The 19,091-nt window shown below is 34.2% G+C and overlaps 1 protein-coding gene across 2 annotated transcripts in view; it reads left to right on the top strand.

Annotated features, from left to right (window-relative positions):
- The window catches only part of Ten-a (Teneurin-a transmembrane protein), a 621,367-nt gene that overhangs the window by 501,170 nt on the left and 101,106 nt on the right, over nt 1–19,091 (top strand). For both annotated transcript variants that reach the window (XM_072535236.1, XM_072535235.1), the window contains 2 exons: nt 8,875–9,045; nt 16,092–16,424. In XM_072535236.1, the coding sequence (XP_072391337.1) occupies nt 8,875–9,045; nt 16,092–16,424 (504 nt within the window). The remainder of the gene's footprint in view (nt 1–8,874; nt 9,046–16,091; nt 16,425–19,091) is intronic.

Here is a 19,091-nt window from a genome sequence, read left to right as displayed (position 1 = left end):
CGGCTCTATCAGACATCTTCAAGAGCAACATGCCAAATTATTTTAAAACGAAGATGTTTGACCAATGTGTGCTTCAAATTATGACTTACGACGCCAAAACACTTCCTTTAATCCAAGCCACAGCAACCAAACTCTGACGTCACAAGTACAGGCTGACTCAACGCTGAGTCGACGCTGCCTCGAAGCTGACTCGACGCTAATGTGGGTGGGGCTTGTGACGTCAGTGTGCGGGACTTGTGACGTCAGAATTTTCCCACACCCAGCCGCCCTAGCCTCTGCTAGAATGGAACGCTTGCGTTTCCGGAGGAACGCTTGCGGAAGGATTTGCGTCACAGAAGTCATAAAGCGCATAGTACGGCTGAAGTGGAACTTAAGGGCTATGTGACCAGAATGAATGACGGGCGGTAGACCCAGAAGTTCCAGTATGAAGACCGCGAGCAAACAGTAGAAGCAGAGGTAGACCACCTATATGATGGACTATTGGTTTGATTCACCATGTCAGATAATGGCGTATTGCGTCCTTTTTTCATGGAGGACGAATATAAAAAATTCTATAAGCAGTTATCTAAATCAGGTGGGATATAGAGGAGAAATTTTTCCTAAATTTTTAATTGATCGTAACACCTTTTTTGAATAATCTTAAACAATTTTGCCGCACCACAAATATCCAATTCAATACCGAAGATAGAATCCGTCTTCTGTATAATTGAGAAGTTTCCCTAAATATTATAAAAACTTTCCATAATATCTACAAAAATAACAAAATGGAAATCAGAGTAGATGGACAACTTACAAAACCTATAGACATAGGCAGCGGAATAAGACAGAAGGACTCATTGAGCTTGTCAGTTTAATCATAGATGAAATCATTAAAAGCGTTAACAAAGGAAGAGGATGCTGAATGGGAAACAAAAAAAAATAAAGATACTCTGTTACGCAGACGACGCAATATTAATAGCACAAGATGGAGATAGTCTGCAAACAATGGTCCACAGATTTAACATAAGAGCAAAAGAATTTAATATGGCCATCTCATCGCAGAAAACTAACACAATAGTAATCAGCAAAGAACCAAGCGAACCGAGTAAGAATGGGATGGGCCGCATTTGAAAAACTCTCATACATACTGAAAGACAAAAAGATACCCCAAAACCTTCGAACCAAAGTGTTCGATTCTTGTATCCTTCCCGTTCTCACTTACGGAGCTCAAACCTGGACATTCACAAAAAAGAACATGGACAAGATTCGAAAAACCCAGCGAGCTATGGAACGACAGATGCTTGGTATCTCACTAATAGCTAAATTAAAATGGAAATGGGCTGGACACAACGAACGTCTCGAAGATGGTAGATGGAACAAAGAAGTCGGAAACTGGCGACCGTACGATGCGAAGAGACCAAGAGGAAGACGTCAAATGCACTGGAGCGACGATATCAAAAGAGTCGCAGGACCAATGTGGAAACGCCTAGCACACAACAGGGATGAATGGCGAGAAATGGGAGAGGCCTTTATTCGACAATTCGAATAGAAAAAGGGCTATAAAAAAAAGAACCAAGCAGATGTAAAATAGAAATTGATGGTATTAGTATTGAACAAGTAATGGAAATAAAATATCTTGGAATTACAATGTTAAGCTATGTAAACCTGGACAAAAAAGTGAGAGATCCAGTACAAAAAGCAAATATCTGGCAGGATGCCTTAATAATACTATATTTATGGCGAAACAGGCCGAAAGAAAAGTGAATACATTAGAAGAAAATGTAACATACAGTGTATAAATGAATGGACACTAAATAGAAAATAGAATGGAATAACCATATAAGTAGAATGGGGAGACCCGTGTCGCCAAAATAGCAAGAAACAAGTCACCAATCGGGAGAAGAAGTATCGGATGACCGCACAAAAATGGAGTGACAACCTTTCATAGAGGTATTAATCCGCCAATGAACAAGCATAATTACTTATAAAGGGAAAAAAGAAGAAGAAGAATACCAAATGGCTCCTACACGATGGGATAACCTGCAAAACAACAACTATTCTTGACCTTCTCATTTACTTAATCTAAAAACTCTTAATTCGTAAGTAAGGGGTATACTAGAACAAGAAGTTTTTTATACAAAATTACCTGCATCTATTATGGAATATATATATATATATATATATATATATATATATATATATATATATATATATATATATATATATATGTTCGGATAAGTTTCCGCGGTCAGATGAATGAAAATTACTGAGTTCTCGGAAAGAACCGCGTTGAGAATTTTTTTTTTTTTTTCTCAAATTCTCAACGCGGTTCTTCCCGAGAACTCAGTAATTTTCATATATATATATATATATATATATATATATATATATATATATATATATATATATATATACATATATATATAGACTATATAGACGGATATATAGACTATATATCCGTGGAAAAACATTTTTAATCTTAAGAGTTAGGAATTAGTACAGACTCTACCGCAATAGCAATCACTTTAAATACATTTATTATAGCAAAGATTCTTAAAATTCACAATATATGAATTTTTTGTTTTCATGTTTAATAAATCTTTAGCATAGTATATCTCCTTAATATACTGTAGTAAAATATAACAGTAATGTAGTAGACCAGATTTATAAATGAACTATTATACTCCTATAAACATTTAACACTTACATTCGTTATAAAGTAATAATTCCAGTTTAGTTTAAGTGTTGAAGTAAATATCCTCTTTGAACCACAACGAGCCATCGCTGTCCTTTAAGCACTATTTACCCATCCAGCATTTATTGCTCAGAGACCAGAGAGGTCGACGAACCGCTGTAACGTGCTGTGTACGTTTTCCTGTTTATTACAGAGTATTGCACCATCAGGAACTCGGTATTACGTGAATTACCTTAAAGCGCTGTCTATATTTAACCACACAATATGCGACAGATATGTGTTAGGAAAACGTATTTGACCCAAGATTTTCTAATGCTGTCGGATTAGAGCATTATATAACATTGTATAATCAATTTAATGATATTTGTATAAATTAAGTTTAAACTAACAAGATAACAAATGAATAAAAAACTAAAGTAGATCGTATAGAGTTCTTGAGTTTCAAACAAAGAAATTATCAGGAAATTGCTAATAAATGTAAAAAGGTGAGCTTTGATCTACAGCATTATTCAGAATGAATTCCAAAAACCACTGAAATAAAATGACAAATAATAAATGAATATGAAAGGAGAGGAAAATATTTTTCTTTTTAGCGTGTATTAGCCAATTTTGGACATAGGCAGCTTCTCTACATATATTTATCTAGGCTGGGTATCATTAAATATAGTGGCTTGCTCATTAAATATTCTTAACTTAGTTAACAGTTAAATGTCGAGTCCAACGACTAAGTGTAGAGCAGATATTAAAGTATAAAAAAATCAAAGATATTAAAGTATAAAAAAATCAGTGCTGTACATTTTAATAAAAAGTTCCAAATAATGAATTAAAAGTAAAAACCTATCCTAACCTCCCATCACACGTCGGAAAAGCAGGTAATGAAGCAGCCGACCGAAATGCCAAAGCAGCCATAAATAATATCAGTACCCAAATGTCTCTCCAATCTGTTAGTATGGATCTAAAATTATTTATTTTGGCAGTGGAAAGAAAAGAGCTTTATGAGAGAAGAGGTCCAAACCTTACTGTGGCCGAGAGAAGACAGGAAAGGGAAAGGTCAGTTGAATTTGGCAAGAAGAATGAAACAACACGGAAGATGTGGCACAGTGAACGAAAATGCTGATCCCGAACTTAAGAGATTGGGTGGACTGTGGCCACAGGCGACTGGATTATTTCCTGACGCAGGTGCTCACAGGACACAGGTGTTTTAGGGCCTACCTCTCTAGGTTCGGAAAGGCTGACACAGATGAATGCCTATACTGTGGATACTCGGACACTGTGACACATACGATGTTAGATTGCAGCAGATGGATAGAGGAAAGGAACAGAATGGAGAGAGAGACAGGTGTGCATTTTGTTACAGTGAGAGAAATGATTGAGAGAATGATTGAAAATAAATTAGTTTGGACTAACATACACAGCTATATCCATGCAGTGATCAAGAAATAGGAAGAGGAAGAAAGACTGCTGGACCAACGCTAAAGGTAAGAGTGAATAATGCTGAAAGGTGAAGCTAGAAAAGTGGGTCACACTGTATGAGTTAGAATGCGTGAGTCAGACTGTGGGGAAGGAGAAAATGCCCATCTGGGAGTGATGTCGTACTAGCAGCGATGAGGGTCTTCTACGCGCTACGTGAAACGAGACAGGAAGCCTTCTTGCTGATGAATGGAGTGCGGATGTGAATAAATGGAGAATGAATGAATGAACGTAGTTCTTCGGAAGTGATGCCGGCCTTACAGCGGCCATTCCGCTTCCGGATCGCTGGATGACAGAGGAGGGTCTGGTTTAGCAGGTAGGCGTTCGGCGTAGACTCGGCGACGAGAGGGCATTTTAAAGTACCTCGGGAACTATCGCCGGGAGTACGAAGAACGAATCCTGCACTAAAGTTAGTCAGGCGGCGTCCTGGACTGAGATGTCTTTTGAAGATTCCAGACCCCCCATCTATAAAGACGAAAAAAAAGTATGGATCTAAAAAGCTACTTTATGAAACATATTTTCGAGATCTGGGACAATAAATGGAAATCCACACTATCAAAACTTCAGGAATTAAAAAATAAAATTGGACCATGCCAACCACCCGATGTATCTAGACGAAAGCAAATGATCATTTCCCGTTTACGACTTGGAAATACCCAGTTTTCCCATGAACATGTGTTTAAAAAAGAAGAATACCCAATTTGTGATCAGTGCAGTTCACCCCTTACAGTGAAACATGTGCTAGTGGAAAAGTGCGAAAGGTTTAATATCCATAGAATTAAATACCATCTACCAAACAATCTTAAAGACATTCTAAACTCAAATAACAATTTTGATAAACTACTTCTGTTTTTAAAAGATTGTAACTAAAAACTTATTCTACTTTTTAAGGTATATTCTTCTTTTGCAGAATAGTGATCGTGGCTATTATTTGTATTCTGTTTACTGTTGTTTTAAAAAAGTTTGTTGGTCCAGCGATTAAAACACTTTAAAATGCTGAATCCATGACATTCGTCTTCCTCCAACTATACGTTTTCCTAGAATCGGTTCCAAATGATAACCTGCGAGAGTTAGTATTTGGTCCTCCTTATTTCGGGGTCATGATATTCTTGTGTTTATGTATTAATTTAATTGTTTAGATATGTTCTGAATAACCTTTAAAAACTTTTTTATTTTTATCTCTATACATCTAAGATATTTTCAATATTCTTCTATATAGCTACATCTTGAAAACTTAAATCTTTCGCATCGTCACTTTAGTTAGATTTGATGCTTTTTTTTTATTTTATTTTTCCGCATCAACCAGTTGGGTTATTAGCGGTAGGTTTATGATACAAATAGATAAAATAAGATACATTTTAGAAGTCATGACTTACAACAATATGGTACATGTAACAAAAATTAAATTATAGTTTATTATAGAGTTTACAGTAATTTGAAAAAGACAGAACTTCATTGAATTTTGTAACCAGCGCTTCTTTCAAGCTATTGGGTATCTTCAATATTGCCTTGGCTGAGGTGTACTCTGGACCTTCTATTATTATATGGTTGACTGTGAACGGTGTTTGGCATCTTTGGCACATTGACGGTGGTTCTTTGGAGTTTATGTAGCCGTGCGTAAGTCATGTATGCCTAAGCCGGAGTCTGCTGATAATTACCTGGTCTTTTCTTTTTGGTGGTATAGGAAGATTTTTTGAAGATACGTCTGGTTTAAGGCTTTTAAGATTTGTGTTTGTTTGATTCCATATTTCTTGCCAGATTTTGTTTACATAAGTCTTGACTAAAGTTTTAGTATCTGATGTTGGTATACCTGTTGTAGTCGAAATGTTCACATTGTCTATTGCTTCAAACGCTGTTTTGTCTGCTAGCTTATTACCAGTTTTTCCGACATAGGATGTCGGAAATACATACCACATAAATGATATGGTTTTCCCAGAAAATTGGAGCTGTTGAAACGCGTCTTTAATTAGGAATAAATTGATTTGTGTAGGATAAACATGTTTAATGACCCTGTAAAGAACTTAATGAACCTGATAATATTGGTATTTGTTTTTCATTTGCAGTTTTACAATGATTTAATGCGTCATGTACTGCTTGGAGTTTTGCGATATAAATACTACAGCCGTCAGTTAATCTAGTGGCAGAAATTACGTTTTCTGATACAGTAGCAGCTGCTACTCCATTGCAATCTTTGGAGGCATCAGTTAAGAATAATTTTTAAGTGAAATATTTGAGTACATTTGTATGATACTAAAGCCTAACCTTAGCAGAAATGTATAGACGCTTATCATGATTAAGTAAGGAGAGGTCTACTATTGGTAAAGAAACTGTCCAGGAAAGTATCTGGTATATTTTTATGGGTGCCAAGGTGATTTGATTGTTATAATACGGTAGTCTTTTAACTCGTTTGTTAAATGGTACTGTCTTGGTGGTGTAATTTGTGTACTATTCTAGTGATTCTTCCGATACTAAACTTGCGAGAAAGGTATGATCCTTTGCGCTTAGAATTTTTTAAGCGTAGGATAGTGATAGATATTGTCTTCTGAGGTATAGTGGCATTTCTCCTGCTAGCAATTGAAGGCTTCTTATTGGAGCAGTTCTAAAGGCTCCAAAGATTAGTCGTAGAGATGTTCATTTGATGCTTTTATAGCATCTTAGCATGCGTATTTTAAGGTCGATACCTAACGTCAACGTCCTATTACAAAATAATTGATTTATTTTTGTAAATAAGTTACATGCAATTTAAATTCTTATTCTTAGAGGCTGATTCTGACTTCAGTGCAGTAAACACGTCACAAAGCAATAATTAAAGTTTAAATAATTTGTAAATTAAAAGGAAATTTATTAAACTAGCGGTTAGCAAAAATGTTAGTGAGAAGTGATAAACCAAATCAGAAAAAGTAAGAATACAAAAGATGGTTTTATTTCATATTTTAATTAATCAAAATAGTCAATACAAAGCCTATATTTAACGTTGCTAATTACTCAGAAACCAGCAAACTAGATAAACCTCTCTAACATTTATCTATCCGATTTAATCATCGTAGTCAATTTAACATATCAGTTAGTAGGTAGTGGCATAGCTTGCAACAAAGGAAAAAATATATAATAAAATATGTGTATAAGATGGAAGGCAATCATATATACGTATTTCTGACTATTGGTCGTCTTCAGTACGGTGCAGCCAAGTTAGAAAAGGAGCCTATTAACTTGGGAAGGGATCAGTACATTAATTTGTGGCAGTAATGTTAGAAGACTAAGGATTCCAAAGCAACAACTAACACATCCACGGAAGAAGCTGGGATACCTGAGGAAAGGAATGCCAAACGTTTAGAACGTTCCAAATAACAAGAAAAGGTTAATGCGAGTTAATAGCAAATATGTTAGTTGTTGCTCTGGAATCCTCAGAGTCTTCTAACATCATTGCCACAAATTGGTTGCATTGCTCTTGTAGTGATCCTTTCCCACGTTAACATGCTCCTTTCCTGACTTGGCTGCACCGTACTGAATACGACCAATAGTCAGAAATACGTATATACGGTTGCCTTCCATCTTATACACATATTTTATTATATTATTTTCCATTATTGCAAGCTATGCCAATACCTACTAACTTCATTTTGCTATTATATATATTTGATATATATATATATATATATATATATATATATATCATCACCATCAACATCATTATCATTATCTTCATTATTATCATCATCATCATTATCATCATCATCATTATCTTCATTATTATCATCATCATCATTATCATCATCATCATCATGCTCTTTGTCTTTATCCCTATGCGAAGTCGGCTTTCCTACTTAGGTTTCTCCATAAGTGTCTACCTTGGGTTATATCAATATTATTACCCTTTACCGACATGTCCTGCCTAAGCGTTTTCCCCCAGATCTCTTTTGGTATTTCTGTCATACTACTTCCACGAACCCGCAGTTCAGCAATTCTTCATATTAGTGTGAGCGATTAACGTCTCTACATTAAACATGACCAAACAATCTTAACCTATGCTCTCTCATCTTGGCAACAACTGGTGCCACCCCTAGACTTCCCCTAATATACTCATTCCTAATTTTATCCTTTTTTGTAACTCCACTCATCCATCTAAGCATTCTCATTTTAGCGACAAGCTTTCGTTGTTCCTCTTTATTTTTAACTGCCCAATATTCAGTTCCGTACATCATAGCTGATCTTATGGCTGTTTTATAGAATTTTCCGTTTAACTTCATTGGAATTTTTGTCACGTCTATCACACATCACACCACTCGCTTCCTTCCACTTCATCCATCCAACCCTAATTCTACTGCATGCATCTCCATCTATTCCCCCATTACTCTGTAACACCGATCCTCCACATACTCTAGGAGGAACTCTATTATATACTTTCTTGTATAGATCAATGAATACCATATGAACGTTTGTTTCTTTATTCCTGTATTTTTCCATTAACTGCCTTAAAATCCAATCTAAAGCCAATGTCGTAAAATAAAGAAAATTAAAAAATTTTCGGAAAAAATTAAAGGAAAATCGCCACAGAACCAAAAAATGTCGCAGAGGGGAATCGTGTCCGACTTGGTCTAATGAAGCGATATCCACAGTTTGCAGAGTCTAATAGTTTAGAAAATATAATATATTATTATTCGTATTATGATTTAACGATATTTAGAGTTAAATAACATAACAGTTTTACTTATTGTTGTTTTGTTTTATAGGTTTGACGTATTGGTAAATGGTGGAGGAGCAGTCACATTGCAGTTCCAAAGGTCTCCATTTAGGCCGATGACGATAACCGTGTTCGTTCCATGGAATCAGATAATAGTTCTACCTCCTGTGCATATGCAATTAAGTGAAGATACAGAAATCGGACATACGCCTCAAAAAAGGTTAATAGTTTAACTAATGTAACTAAACGATTTTAATCAAATTTATTTTGACTATATCAAAATACAAAACAATATTTTTTTTATTACAAATTGAATTATTTAAATTAATTAATTATTTGTTAAAGAATAAGTCTTTTCTATTATTGATACTACCAGAGACGTATCAGAAATGAAAATGTATTCTTAAGAGGAGAAAAACATAGGACTATTCTTATTACAATACATATTATTAATAGATTATTAATATGTAATATGCTGGACGAATCTATATCTTCGGTTATGTTAGATTGGCTAATTGATTCTGTAGTTAACCCATTAAAACATAGACATTTTTTTTGAAAAATATAAGTTATTTTTAACTTATACTTATTAGGGGTATTATCATAATCGCAAAAAATTAAATGTAAGTAATACAAATATTCAATTAATATATATATATATATATATATATACATATATATAATATATATATATATACATATATAATATATATATATATATATATATAATATAAGTAAGTCCATTATACTGAAACGCTGCTAGATCAAAGAAGACAAATGAGAAGCGATGAGAATGCAGACAGCCACACTCTAAGAGAAATGAATAAAACTGTTTCGAAGGCAATCGGGAGAGGTTTAAGAAAATTTAAAACCGATAATATTAAACGTACTATACAGGAAAATAACAGCTTAAAAGTTCTACGTATAAAGCTAACGAATGTTAAATGCGAAATCCATGAATTAAGAAACAAGCAAAATGAAACAATTTTAGAGACGAGTTAAAGGTCGTCGAAGAGTTTGTCGAGGAATTATATGGAAGTAGACGAGAAGATCAAACGTAGATACAAACATTAATTTCAAAGAAGATCATGAATCAAGGTTCCGAACTAATGCCAAAAATAAATCTATATATATATATATATATATATATATATATATATATATATATATATATATATATATATATATATATATATATATATATATATAATCTATAATTAAACTAGTGGTTCTAAACACATTTTATAAACTACCACCGAGGAGATTGTATACATGGAAGGCACCAGCAGATAAACCCCATAACGTAATTAGAAACCAGATAGATTATATATTGGTAAATAGAAGATTCAGAAACAGTTTTAAATCTGTCAAAACATATCCAGGAGCGGACATTGAATCTGACCACATACCTTTAGTGGGAGTCATGGATGTGAGACTGAAGACAATAAAGAAAAAGTCTAGACCTAACTACGACATGACAGCCCTGCAACATCCGGAAGTTAAAAAGCAAGTGGGGGAATATATTAACAATCAAGTTAAGCAACTAAAAGAAGAAAATAACATCCAACGAGAAATCAATCAATTCGAAGAAATAATTAAGAAAACTAAACAAGATCTGCTAAAACCAAACAAAGAAACAAAGAAGAAATCTTGGATGACTCCAGAAATCCTTCACTTAATGGAACGCAGAAGGTTAATTAAAGGAAATAAAGATGAATACAAAAAAATGCAGGCTTACATCAGAAGAAAAATAAGAGAAGCTAAAGAAAAAGAAGCTGTAGAGAAATGTAAAGAAATAGAAAGACTACAAGCCAAGCATGACAATTTTAATGTACACAAAAAGGTAAAAGAAATAACGGGTACTTTTAAAAAGAACACAAATGAAACTCATAGACACCAATGGAAAATTAATCATTGACACCCAAGAGATGAAGGACAAATGGAGAATATATTTGGAGACACTTTTTCAAGATCAAAGAACGGATTATAGGCATCCATTTTTAGAGAGGATGACGGGCCCGGACATACTTAAATCCGAGGTAGAAGAAGCAATAAAACGGATGAAAAGCAGAAAAGCTGTAAGGCCTGATAATATCGAAGCTGAATTTTTAAAACTCTTGGAGGATGAAGGAATAAATTGGATCACGGCTGTCTTCAATAAAATATACAATACAGGAATCATCCCTGATAAATGGCTAGAATCAGAATTCATAGCGATACCTAAAAAACAGGGGGCTAAAAAGTGCGAAGAATATCGAACAATCAGCCTAATGAGCCACATGTTGAAACTGTTTCTTAGAGTCATCCATGGAAGAATTTATAAGAAGTGCGAGGAACAAATATCAGACAGACAGTTCGGCTTCATTAACGCAGTGGGTACCAAAAGGCATTTGACAGAGTTCAACATCAAAAGATGATAAACATTTTAAAAGAAGCAGACCTGGATGACAAAGACCTCAGAATAATTTCAGAACTATACTGGAATCAGACCGCATACATGAAAATTAACGGAGAAGAAACAGATCACATAAAAATACTACGCGGAGTTAGACAGGGATGTATTCTATCGCCGTTGATATTTAATATGTACTCAGAAAAAATTTTTAACGGGGCTCTTTACGGAATAGACGAAGGCATCCTTCTAAATGGTAAAATAGTATACAATGTTAGATATGCCGACGACACCATGGTGATAGCAGATAGTTTAGAGGGACTTCAGAGGCTAATGGACAGAATAAACGAGTACAGTCAACAGTACGGACTAAACATTAATACCCACAAAACCAAACAAATGATTGTCAGCAAGGAGAATATAAATGGGGCTCATCTATACATTAATGGGACGCAGATAGAGCGAGTAAAACAGTATTGCTACCTGGGAACTATTATAAACGAACAGTGGAGCAATGTACAGGAAATAAAGTGCCGCATAGGAAAGGCAAGAACGGTCTTTAACAAAATGAGCGCCATCTTCAAAAGTCACAACATATCCCTGGATACAAAAATCAGACATTTGAGATGCTATGTTTTCTCTGTGTTGTTGTACGGGGCGGAGGCATGGACGCTTACAGACACCACTATTAAAAAACTTGAAGCATTTGAGATGTGGCTTTATAGAAGAATGCTAAGAATATCATGGACAGCAAGGATCACGAACAAGGAAGTTCTAGAAAAAATGAAGAAGGAACCAGAGATTGTGTTTACGATCAAACGCATAAAATTGCAATATCTGGGACACGTTATGAGAAATCGGCACCGTTACTCAGGATTGCCAATATGATTTCCAACATCCGAAACGGATAGGAACCAGAAGAAGAAGATAATTAAACTATATATTTAAATTGGATCTACCCATATTTCTCAAAAGGAAAATCTTTGACCAGTGTGTGTTACCCATACTCACTTATGAAGCGGAAACATTAAAACTTACAAAAAAGGTAACGAATGAGATTCGAGTAACTCAGATCCTGCCAGATGTTAGGAGTATCTTTAAGAAACCGAATCCCAAACGAGGAGAGGCCAAGACAAGAAGCAGAGCAAAGGACGCCCACCAAGCAGATGGACTGACTACCTGAAGCGTGCTAGCAGTAACTGGATGCAAGCTGCACAATACAGACACAGATGAAAGGAGCTAAGGGAGACCTATGTCTAGCAGTGGACGCGTACAAGTTGATGATGACTTTTCTTATATTATTAGATATTAATCGGGCTTTTACTAGTCTTTATTTGATTTCTTACGTATAGTTGTTGTTTACGGTTACAATCTTGTACAAACAATCTTAATTTAGTTAATTTAGTTTAATAACAGTTTTTAAGACTGAATCAGTCAGTCTCTGTATTGTTGTATATTTTGACCGCTTGGTAACAACTGATTTTTTCTATTTATAGTCCTCTTATATAAAATTAGTCTCGATTTTGAAAATTAAAGGATTTAATTGCCTTTAACTGTATCTAAACATTGTCTCACCAAATCGACAAATTATTTACTGAAAATCTTATCATTTATGTAACCTAAAGGTTGACTTTTGATTGGCATTTTCAAAAATGTCCCAGATCCGTAGCGATTTTAAACCCTTAATTTTAACTAAATTTATCCTTTCCACCACCTTTGTTAGGTTTTGGATAGATAGACAGGTGTAACAATGTAAATAAGTAACGATGAGTACGGTAAAAATGCTTACAATCTTTTTTAGGATTTCGGTTAATTATTAACCATTGAAAATTCAACCATGTAAAGACAAAAGTAATCATATGTGTAAAAGTGATAGAAGAAAAATAAATAAATTATTATATAGAATACAATTATACAAAAATACACAAGCTTAATGAATATTATAATAACTAGTACACTTTTATAGTTAGTATAATAAAGTTAGTATAAGTTAGTATAATAAATAGTTCACTTTTTCATTTTTATAGAGTACTTGACATCTCGACAACCGTTTTTGAATCTTGTCTTGTGCAAGAATTCTTCTTCATTCTGATCTATTTCGCGCTTTGCTTTACAATTTTTTATTTTTCATATTCCGATATTTCATTTTATTTGTTTCTTTTACGTCAACTTGGGTCTTTCCCTTGTTCTATATCCTTCTGAAATTTATTTTCTTGTTTCAATCATTATTTCATCTTCTTCCATGCTTTCTACTTGTCCTGTCAACGTATCTTAAGATGTTTTTTTTAAGTTAGTTATTTGACTTACTTCACATTTAGTAAATCCACATAAATTTAGTTTTAGATCCACTAGGGGTCTTTGACTTTGTATATTTGGCATTATTTTATGTTTCTTGTGATGTTATCTGATCTTAGTTGCTTAATAATACTCCATTGTAGCCATTTTCGTAACTATCTGCTATCTAGATATTTACTGCCTCAAGGTATATCCTGTCTAGAAGCGGTGATAGAATTCTACAAGGACTCCTTTTTCTGCCTGTCGCAAGAGGCGACTCATGGAAAGGAATAAGAGATGAGGAGCCGGCGTTTAAAGTATCGACCCGCGTTCTTAGTATCCGAGACGAGCTCACGTGAAGTCTTTCCTCTCATTTCACATAATATAAGTGCGGTTAGACGAACTGCAAGTTCTATAAGTTTAGCCACCAGTTGGATGTGACCTTGCAGTGCGTGTCCACTATGATAATGAGGAGTGGTAGAGGAGTATGCAGGTACTACAGGGGTGAAGCTCCATGTTTGCAGTCAGAGTGCTACAACCGACTGGTGTGGCACTCGTAGGAGGCCATGAATTCGCTAAAGGTCATATGCCGAAAGATTAGGGATATACCTAATCTCACGCTGCTACAATATGTAGTGACTCGATATGAGGTGACGCGAAATACGCTTTCTGCCTCAAGGTATTTACTGCACCAAAGCCCTAGTTTTTTGTTTAGTCTTTATTTTTAGCTCTAATAAAACTGTGGTTATCTATATTAAGCAGAGAACATATTGTCAAACAAGGGAACATCAGACAACAAATGTTAAATGTTTCAATGCTATTCACCTATTGAATGGACAAAGGAATTATTATGTAGGAAATGTTTATTAAGTGAAAAATTGACTTATAAAAAATATATCCCTTACATTCTTGATTAACCCTTTCAGTGAATTTTTGTCCCTTCAGAGGGACATTACGATAAGTACCCCTGAAGTATAACTCCGTCATTTTTTGAGGAAAGAATTATATATTATTTATTTTACTTGCTTTATTTGTCATAAGTCTAATATTATTATTCGTAAAAGCACCATTGTCATGAAGGGACATTGTATCTTGGTGAATAAAAATAATATAAAACTTTATTTACGCTAGAAATATTTATTCACATAAAAATAATAAAAGATACATTATTTTAAATAAATTTTAAGAAACAGTTCCTTTCGTTCATAAGACACATAAGAAACTTCACATTTGGAACAAAATATATGAGTCTTATTTTTGCACCCCTCCAATTTGCATCTAGAATTATATTTTTTTTTTTTTCATTCACATTATGAGTATGATTATAGCCGTCATATCTCATTTCTACAAAAGGTCTTGCTTCACACTTTTCTTTTGCTTGAGCTTGCGAATCTGTGTCACTTGGCCTTCCTCTCTTAGAAGGATTTTTAAATAGTATTAGATGCTCTGCTATACTTTTGCAAAATTCCAGAAGATCAATTATCTTGTTTTTGTTAATTCCTAATGCAAGAGCTTGGTGTTTGTATTCTAGCCATGAATTCACTAAAGCCAGATTAATTGCGTGAAATATCATCCTAGTAGTCCATGAAAAAAACAATAGGACGAGGTATTTCATAAACAGGGTCTGGAATATGTTTATATCACTTAATATGTCTTGTTTCATATATAACATTATTCATCAATTTAATTTTAGATTTTTATGTGAGGCCCTATGTTTTGTGAAAGTCTTCCATTTCCTGTTTTAGATCATCAATATTTTCTTCTAGTTCCGTTTCCTTTTCATTTGGTCCTTCTGAGCATGTTTTGTCTAGATCTCTATTTTCTACATCATCTGCAACTAACTCTGAAAAAATATCTTTGACATTTGTGTCTTCTGTATGGTCAGACTCTTCGTTAGACAAAAACAGAACATCCGAGGCGTCATCATTTTCTAAATAGTACAAAAGTTCTTGCTCAGTAAGAGTCTTTTTGTGTTTCCAAAAGATCCAAATCATAAAAATTACATACAATTTTTAAAAACTTAATTAAAAGCATAGCGCTGATGCATTATTTATTTAAGCATAAAGTTCGTTTGTCCCTGCACAGGGCATAACAAAAATACTCCCTCTATAAACACCACACTATCTTTAAATGCAAAACTGTTGATAGGTATAGCAAAACTAACTCTTATACTTACAAACTTGACAATATTACAGTTTTTATTTATTAAAAAACCAGATTTCTACGTAATTATTTATGCACAGCACAGCAAATATACCCAAAACAGCTGACTTATGTCGATCGGAAATCGATTGAACTACACCAATAGGTGTACACGATCTTTTAAATGCTTTAGAAAGGTTTTTCGATTGCAACGTACAATGTGTTTTCAGCGCTCAAAAAACACAATCCATTCATTTAATATTATAGAAAAAGTTGTGCCTGTGGAGGGAAAAATATAATACGTGGGTTCTTTTTGTGTTAATATAAGTGAAACTGAAAGGGTTAATTTATTAACTATATAACTTAAAATTATAATATTATAAACTAGTGTTTAAGGTTTTTCTATATAAATTAGTTTTTAATGTTTGACTTTCCTATTTAATATATTTTCGTTTCAGCTTTTTGGCAAGAAACCCCGCTCTCAACTTCCCGGGAGTTTCTCGAAACTTCTTTGGACCGAACGGTGCCCTTCCACTTACCTGCGAGGAACACGATCCCGAACTACTTAGCCCAATCATTACTGGAACATGGATGCCGGAAGCAGTAGGAGGCATGCAAGGCAAGAGCGTTGTCTTCGCCGAGACACAGATCGTCCAAGAATCCATCGCCATTCCAGGTTCGGACTTGCACATTTTATACCAAAGCTCCCAGGCTACGGGATATCTCAGTATTATCTACATGAAATTGACAGGACCGAATATTCCTAGTTCGTTGACACACGTGCATGTGAGGTAAGCAAAAATTTTTGTATAAAACGTTCACAAACTGATTTTAATAGCTTTAGTGGTCTAAAAGATATAAAATTAATTTTTTCATCTTCATGAACCAGCAAATCAATTATGCAAATTTAAGATAAGGTTGTTATTATAAAATAAATAAAAACATAAAACAAAATATTCGTAAATTTTCGGAATCACTACGATTTTTTTAACCCTTCAGTAGTCGCTATAAATTTTTGAAAATTAGTAGTCGCGCGCGGTCGAAATGACCGTTTGGTCTTTTACTTCTTAGTTTGTGTTAATAAAAGTATTTGGAACCAGTTTAAGTAAAACACGATTTTATTAAGGTTTAATAAGTAGAGTCACATATTCCAAAATAATATAAAAAGTAAACTAATGTTAAAAACACTGGACAGAACATTAAAAAAAACTATTTTCTACTCCGATAAAAAAAGGAAATTAGTTAATCCGAATAAGTTTAGTTTGGCACTCTATGCATACTGCACGTGTATGTTCTCTGCAAAAAAAATTTTTACATTTACAGCAGGAAACAGTCGTTTTCCGGTTCTTTTTACGGTCGCAAAAGTAGCATCTACCATGTACTGCTTCATTCGTTGGAGTGCCGTCTGTGTTAGGAATATTACGTATTAGCGAATTAATGCCTGCGATATTTAGTATGGTGTAAAAATTACCATGGGCCAACGTCTTGTTTTTCGCAAAACATCATAAGAGCATAGCTGATCAACGACGTCAACCCCGCCTTTTGTTTTGTTATAAAACGTCAGAATTTCTGGTTTATAATGTTCAAATGTTTCTCTATCTATAGCGTCGTCATCATGTAGACTTGAAACAACAACAAGCAATACAACTTTCTTCTTTTTGGGGACATACGACACAAAGGTACATGTATCACTAAAGGCGAACATACCTGATTTTAGAGGACAAGATACTTGAAGTTATTCAGGGGGCAGTTCCCTTTTGTTCTTTCTAATAGTCCCCATAACAGTCAATCCAAATTCTTGTTTTAAAACATCTATTAGAGGAATGCTAATGAACCAATTATCTATAGTAAGGTTGCGCCCAGAATTCTTTATTGGCGCTCACATTCTTTTTACAACTTCTTTCGGGGAATTGTCTACAGTAAATGGGCCATCTGGTTGACGACCCACATAAACCTCCATATTTATAGTATAATACATTTCAGCATCACATAAACTAAACATTTTTTGCCCATACTTTAAGGGTTTGCTTTGAATATATTGTATCCAAGGGCAATTCCCTAAAAATCCAGGAAGCATTTCATCGCATGTTAAATTTTGCGAAGAGTTATATCCCGATTTACACTTTTCTACGAATTTGTCAAAAAATACTCGGATGTCGGCCATCTTATCCAGTCTTTTACGTTCTTCACGATCGACCTTATCATTAAATCGAATGCATCTTAGAAGAAACCGAAATCGGGATAAGGACATAAGTAGTCTAAATATTTCGATACCTTCGCCATTAGTTTGCCAGATATCTTCTGTATTCAGTTAGGCGTGATGGGCTTTATATGTCCCTGCCAAATATAAAAGGCCTATAACAGCGCGAATTTCAGATGGGTTTGTAAGCTTTGCATCCCTCTCCCTAGAGAAATTGCTTGCTATACTTTCAATGTATTTATTAGTGGATTCTACAATTATGTAAATCATGACCTCATCAATGAAATAACTCAATATTTCATAAATGTCTTTTAACTTTTTCGTAAATCTATTAGGCCCAGGTGATTGTTTTACTAAATTAGGCTTGCTCATACGTACCCTTTTGTTTTTTCTTTGATGCTTTCTCCACACTGTACCATCTTCTTCCCTAAAAACACTTTCTTCTTGTACATTATTCAGTAAAACTTTTCCTATTTCCTCTAAATTCTGTTCTTGTTTGGTTTCCGAATCTTCCGACCTCTCATCAATAACTTCCGGATTTACTTCATTCTGATCATCGTCGTCGTCATATTCTATATCAAGCGGTTCTTCTTCCATGAGGGCTTGTTTCTTCTCATAGTCCATTCTAAAAATAAAGCCAAACAAGTTAAATATAAAAGTTTGCTGTAGCTTAAAATTAAAAAAAATTAATATTTGATTTTCAATAATAGAACAAAGAAAATTATGAAATGTAATAGTAATTTGCTGCAAAGTAATTTTAAATTTGATGACTAATTACATAGTAAAAGAAATAGAGGTATATTGAAAAGGTTACTAAACAATATGACAAAAGTATAATAGTATATTATTTTAAAAAACTAGCGTTTATACATACCTTAAGGTGATAAGAAACACAAAACGATTTATAAAAACTTTTTAGCTGACTAGACGCGCGCGGAAATTATGACCTTTGCGCTATAACTCCTAATCAACAAACCTCCCGCTACTCTGATTTAGTACTGAGGCTCCTTGTATCGAATGAGTAAGCTACTGAAGGCCGTGGTTGCGAAATGTAATTTTTTTGACCATGTAGCGACTAGTTAATGGTTAAAGGTAATACTAATCAAAGAGATTATTTTTGTCGATTTAATTCTCACCGTATAATCTTATAATCTCACTCTGGCATTCATATCTCCTGTGATTACTATTTTCACTGTGCAATTACTTATTTCTTCTTGCAGTTTATCAAAGTTAACTTATTCCTTTCGTTTTTTGATAC

The sequence above is a fragment of the Diabrotica undecimpunctata genome, chromosome 6, assembly GCF_040954645.1.
Source record: "Diabrotica undecimpunctata isolate CICGRU chromosome 6, icDiaUnde3, whole genome shotgun sequence".
NCBI lineage: Eukaryota > Metazoa > Arthropoda > Insecta > Coleoptera > Chrysomelidae > Diabrotica > Diabrotica undecimpunctata.
Note: the sequence above shows the minus strand (reverse complement) of the source record. Positions and strands in the feature narration are given on the sequence as shown.